This window comes from Tarenaya hassleriana, unplaced genomic scaffold, assembly GCF_000463585.1.
Source record: "Tarenaya hassleriana unplaced genomic scaffold, ASM46358v1 Cleome6, whole genome shotgun sequence".
Lineage (NCBI taxonomy): Eukaryota > Viridiplantae > Streptophyta > Magnoliopsida > Brassicales > Cleomaceae > Tarenaya > Tarenaya hassleriana.
In genome coordinates this window covers 573,844-579,929 of record NW_010968505.1, presented here as the reverse complement: position 1 = coordinate 579,929, position 6,086 = coordinate 573,844, and the positions used below count along the sequence as shown (strand labels likewise).

Genomic DNA, 6,086 nt, shown 5'->3' with positions numbered 1-6,086 from the left:
AAAATCCATGGTCATGATATATCTGAACATTTAATATAAGTTAATAGTTTATTCAAATACTTGTTATATAATCCACAGTTATTCATTTAGATAATAGATAACAACATATATAAAAACCATGATTTTTAGGACATTCTTCCTAGTCTATATAGAAAAACTTCCCAACCAACACCAACCAATTTCTCACATTTAGTTAACAAATATATATCACTATCACCAAACTTATGTAAAGTCATTAATTAAAAGAGTTTGGTTTTTCATCACAATATTAGTGTGATTCATAAATTTCAAACTTAAATCATGCATGATTTTTATTTTCCGAAACTTTTGACAACTTGAGATTGAAGGTGAAATCGAGAAAAGAGAAAAAGAAAAGAGGGGTTTTACAATATAAAATAGTTTTTATTAGTATTCTATAAAAGGATTTGAAAAATTATATGTTGGAAATATACATCATTACTCATATATAATTTTTTTTATAGTATATGGTCCATTTTCTCGGGAATAAATAAATTATGTTGCAACGATTAGAGGATATATTACCTTGCATAGTCTTCATTGATATTTAAAATTTTGTTTTATTATTGGTTAACGTTTTAAATATAATGAGTTCTCAATTTAATCTTTTACCTGTCTAATTTCCATCTTGTAATCATCGAACTAAACAGGAGAGAACTTGCTTGAATGAAACTGTACAACATTAATTTTATTATTATTATTATTCGACGTCATTGTAATTTGACGAGGTTGGCTCTATAAATATGCAAGAACCGAGAGTGAGAACATTACCTTTGTGTGAACAAAACGCTTTAGCAAATGGAGTTACAAAAGAGTAGTTTGGTCCAAGTTGAGAGAGATGTCTCTCGGCCTTTAGCCGATTTCCCCGCCGGTAATGGTGAAGATCCCTTCATCATTTCTTGCATTTCTCATATGGACCATAAGGTACATGCATGATCATGACACATATACATACACACATAGGTATATACATATACATATATTCTGGTTTTATAGGCACGAGAGATATACAAAGAGAAGTTGTGCTCATTGAAGGAGCATGTGAAGGAATTGTATACAGCCACAAAAGCCAATCCTGTGGAAAACGTGGAGTTCATCTACACATTATGCCGCCTTGGCGTTTGCTACCACTTTGAGAAAGAAATCGAGGAGCAGTTGGATAAACTATTCGATAGTAATGATTTTCACAGTATATTAAGGGATGATGAATGCGATCTTTATACTACTGGACTTGCTTTCCAACTCTTCAGGCAATTCGGTTTCAAACTCTCTCCCGGTAAGGATGTACCATTAGCTCTCCTACTCACATATCGTTTAAATGAAATCACCGATATATATGATGTTGTATATGTACATTGTAAGATGTGTTTGAAAAGTTCAAAGATGGAGATGGAAAGTTCAAGGAACACCTCGGAGCCGATACAAAAGCTATTTTGAGCTTGTATGAAGCTGCTCAATGGAGCACCCGTGGCGAAGATGTTCTAGATGATGCCCTTGTTTTCTCGACATCTCGTTTGGAAGGATTATTGGCTTCTCGATACATCCGACCTCATCTCGCTGTACGCATAAAAAACGTTCTAAAGCACTCTTATCATAAGGGTATCCCGAGACTGGAGTCGAGACAATACATCTCTTACTATGAGGAAGACGAAATTCATGATGAGACATTACTCACATTTTCTAAAGTAGATTTCAATCTAGTGCAGCTGCTACACCGTGAGGAGCTTGCCCATATCTCAAGGTGAACACATTTTATTGGACAAGTTTAATCTAGTTTAGGCCCACACCGTGGTGGCAAAGTGGTGTGGGAGCACAATTCGAGCCCCAAATAATTAGTTTAACATGTATAGGTTTCATCAGGTGGTACAAAGATATGAAGATTAAATCTGGCATACCATATGCAAGGAACAGAATGGTCGAGGCCTATATGTGGGCAGTCGCACTAAATTTCGTACCGCGGTATTCACAGGCACGGATTATAAATGCAATTTCTACAATCCTAGTGACACTACTCGATGATACATATGATGCTTATGGCACCTTGGAAGAACTTGACCTCTTCACAGATGCATTGGACAGGTATTTGATTTTTCAAATCAATACAAATGTGTGTTTATGCAGTCACCACGCATGGATTTTGCATTATGTAAACGATCAAACACATGAGACAGTGTCATAAATAACTTGACATCACAATTTTTAACCTAAAGAGTACATAATTCTATGGATATAAGTTTTTTTCATGCAGGTGGCTTCTTAACGCCCCTGAGGCGCTACCGGACAGCATGAAGAACACTTACCGTATTATAGTTGATTACTGTGACAGGCTAGAGAAGGAGTTGGAGAATGAAGGGATGTCAGGATGCAGCTTCAATGTGAAAAACAAAGTAAGACGCACATTTCGTTCATATAAATCTTATACGTCATTAGGTTTTTTTTTATAAACAGTCATTAGGGCTTGTTTTAGTCACTCATACATTTTATCTCGTATGTTTACTACAACTGCTAGTTTAAAGAACTAGCGAAGAGCTACTATCGAGAGGCAAAGTGGCTGAACGAAGACTACGTTGCAACGTTTGATGAGTATGCGGAGAATGGAGAAACTACAAGCACTTGCTCCCTGTTGTTAGCCGCAACCTACGTTGGGGTTCCTGATATCGACAAACGTGAAGCTTTTCAATGGCTGAGCTCAAAACCTAAAATCATTGGAGCCGCCGTGAAAATCTGGCGATTCATGGACGACATTGTCGGCCACGAGGTGTTTGCTCGGATGTTTTATATATAACCTCATCTTTTCTTTCGAAATAACAATAATTCTTTACATATATATTGCAGATGGATCATAAACGGAAACACGTGAAAACAACCATAGATTGTTACATGAAACAGTACGATGTTTCAAAGGAGAAAGCCAAGGAAGAGATTGAAAGAATCATCTCGGAGTCATGGAAGGATATGAACCAAGAACTGATGAGGCCATACTCTGCACCTTACCATCTTCTACAGCACATCCTTAACCTAACACGGGCCTGTGAAGTGACTTACAAGTATCATGAAGGGTATACACAACCACATCACTTAAAGGATTGTATCGTCGCTTTATTCGCCCAACAAATACCCATCTGACCATATATTGTTTGATGACATCAGTTTCTTGCAATTGCTCATAAGTGCAACTAAATGGTTATATGGGATTCGGGGGAAAACTTACCTTTTTTCTGTTTTTATTCGTAGAATAAAATAACCGAGCTGAAGCAAATGTGTATCTTGTTGGGCCTTGGGCCCATCTAACGAGGAAATAAAGTAATGGTGGTGCCTCAGGGGCGTTAAGAAGCCACCTGCATGAAAAAAAACTTATATCCATAGAATTATGTACTCTTTAGGTTAAAAATTGTGATTTTGATATTATAGTTTTTATTTTGAGTTTTTGGCTTTTGGTTTTTATATTTTGATTTTGATATTTGGATTTTTTAAATTAAAAAAATATATAATTTTTTTTTATCAAAGTGGATTTTCAAGTTTTTAGAAAAACTAAATTTATAAAAATTTGATTGTCAATTTTTTGGGTTTTTGTATTTTCAAAAGTCCAAAAATCTTTTCCATTTAAGGTCTATATTTTTTAGTAGGAAAGCATATTAAAACAATAAAAATTCTATAAAAGACATATTTATTTTGTAATTTGGGAGTGTTGAGGTTTGTCAATAGAATGTATTTGGGCATGGTTTTTCTATTCATAAACCACTGACGTTTTGTCGTTAATAATAATCTCATCGATAGATTCCTGTAGACACATGAAAAATTTATATTCAAATTCTCTCCATACATTTGCAAATATATATTGTTTTATTTTGTGAAATGAGGAATAATGTTTCTATAAATGAAACTAAGTATACGAACCAAACAAATAAACGAACCCTAATTAAATTTAGAAATTAAAGTTCGTTTTGCGTTTTTGGTCATCAATATACAAAGAACTAACTCCATTACCGAATCCAACTGTCAAACCAATTTCCACGCGCGTTGACTTCTGGAGTGGCAGCTTTGTTAAACTTAACAAGGAGACATTCACATGCTCGGTTTTTCCCCGTCTTGGTAATAAAATTTTCACTATATTTTTACCTTGTACATTGCACGACTTCGAAATATTCATTTTGTTAGCAAAGAGTAACCATAGAGAGAAGGAAGGAAGATGAAAGGTCATTTTTTTGGTGTTCTCACTCATGTTCGGTTCCTTATACATCCAAATATAGGTTTACACATGTATGTATAGCTCTACCGACACTAGATAATGGAATAGATCTATTATATAATTTGATATCAAAAGTTGGAGTGTGTGCTGTCACGCATGGGCTGTTCGGTTCGTTGAAAATAGATCTATTATTGTTTTCACGAACTACTCTAAAGCTTTTGTTTTCGTAATTAATACACGTTAGTTTTCTTTCACATTTCCAAAATAGTATTTTGTCCACCTAAGAGTTAAATCCTGAACTCTATTTTCAACGATTTGTGCAATCTAATCTTCAATTATATATATATATATAATGCGCATCGCTGTCCCAAAAAAAAAATACTAGTAAAGAGGAAGAATCTATATTGTTCTCTCTATTCAATCTTTAATGCATTATCAGCACACGCACGATTGTTACATATGCGCGTGAAGTGCACTTTGGAGACCAACTTGTAGCAACTTGTTGCCTAATGATTTGAACCCCTTTCCTTTTCACATAGACCTGAGTGCTCGCTTTCCCATATTCTCTGCTTCTTCTTCTCCTCCTCTTTCTTCTTATACTCTCTCTTCTGATTCAATTCTAAAGCTCCACTAAATCTTTCTCCGATGGGGATTTCCAGAATTCTAATCCTTCTCTTTATCCCTCTCTCCCTTTTTCACCCCTTTCCTGCTTCATTTACTCCTACTGACAATTACCTCATCAACTGTGGCTCCGCCGCCAACGTCTCCTTCTTCTCCACCCGTCTCTTCCTCGGCGACTCCACGAAGCCAGGTTCGAATTTTCTCTCCTCCGATCGATCCGTCTCTCTTTCCGACCCGAACCCGGATCCGAGCTCGCCCGTTTTGTACCACACGGCTCGGGTTTTCCCCGTCGGGTCGTCCTCCGTCTACAAGTTCAGCGTCGCCAGTAACGGTACTCACTTTGTTCGTCTCCATTTCTCACCGTTGCAAGCTCGAAACTTTAACTTGAAGTCGGCGAAATTTCGAGTTTTGGTTAATGGGTTCTCGGTGTTGAACGGTTTTAGTACTAAATCTCTCGCGGTCAAGGAATTTGTGCTGAGAATCGATGACCCATTCATTGAGATTTCGTTTAGTCCCATGGAATCATCAGGGTTTGGGTTCGTCAATGCGATAGAAGTGTTCTCTGCGCCGAAAGATTATATTATCGATCAAGGGACTAAGTTTGTTGTCGGTAATTTTGTCCAAGAGTTCTGGAACGTGTCGTCCAGAGTTCTGGAGACAGTTCATAGGATCAATGTCGGTGGTATGAAATTGACGCCGTTCAATGATACCCTTTGGAGGACATGGCTTGTTGATGATGAATATCTTGTCTTGAAATCAGCTGCAAAACGTGTTGCGACCACTCATTCTCCGAATTATCAGACAGGTGGTGCGATGAGAGAGATAGCTCCGGATAATGTTTATATGACGGCGCAAGAGATGAATCGAGACAACTCTGAATTGCAGGCGAGGTTTAACATCACTTGGGGTTTCCCTGTTGGTCCGAAGGGCGTTCCTCATCTCGTTCGGTTGCATTTCTCTGACATTGTTAGCCCTTCACTCAACCAGCTTTACTTCACTGTCTTCATCAATGATTACTTGGCATATAAGGACGTTGATCTCTCCACGCTTACGTTCCATGTTCTTGCCTCTCCGGTATACGTAGATTTCGTGGCGGAATCTGATCATTCCGGGATGATGAGGATAAGCGTCGGACCATCCGATCTGAGTAATCCAGCGAGATCCAATGCCATATTGAACGGTGTGGAGATCATGAGGATTCTGAATCCGGGTAGTTCAAAGGCGGGAACCAAGAAGAGGAATGCCGTATGGGGCGGGG

The 6,086-nt window shown here is 37.5% G+C and overlaps 2 protein-coding genes across 4 annotated transcripts in view; both read left to right on the top strand.

Annotated features, from left to right (window-relative positions):
- Positions 1-806: 806 nt before the first annotated feature.
- Positions 807-3,164, top strand: LOC104798916 (alpha-humulene/(-)-(E)-beta-caryophyllene synthase-like). 2 transcript variants are annotated; one of them, XM_010521172.1, is made up of 7 exons: positions 807-942; positions 1,015-1,294; positions 1,381-1,759; positions 1,879-2,097; positions 2,345-2,405; positions 2,528-2,776; positions 2,854-3,164. In XM_010521172.1, the coding sequence occupies exons 1-7, from the start codon at positions 817-819 to the stop codon at positions 3,142-3,144; spliced, it is 1,605 nt and encodes a 534-aa protein (XP_010519474.1). In that variant the 5' UTR covers positions 807-816; the 3' UTR covers positions 3,145-3,164. The 2 variants fall into 2 exon arrangements, with proteins under 2 accessions (XP_010519474.1, XP_010519472.1); XM_010521170.1 differs by having other exon boundaries at positions 2,267-2,405.
- Positions 3,165-4,707: 1,543 nt separating this feature from the next.
- The window catches only part of LOC104798915 (probable receptor-like protein kinase At5g24010), a 3,085-nt gene continuing 1,706 nt past the window's right edge, over positions 4,708-6,086 (top strand). The window contains exon 1 of one of the 2 annotated variants that reach the window (XM_010521169.2): positions 4,708-6,080. In XM_010521169.2, coding sequence (XP_010519471.1) covers positions 4,853-6,080 — 1,228 coding nt within the window. In that variant the 5' untranslated portion in view covers positions 4,708-4,852. The remainder of the gene's footprint in view (positions 6,081-6,086) is intronic. The other variant, XM_010521168.2, reaches the window with a different exon arrangement.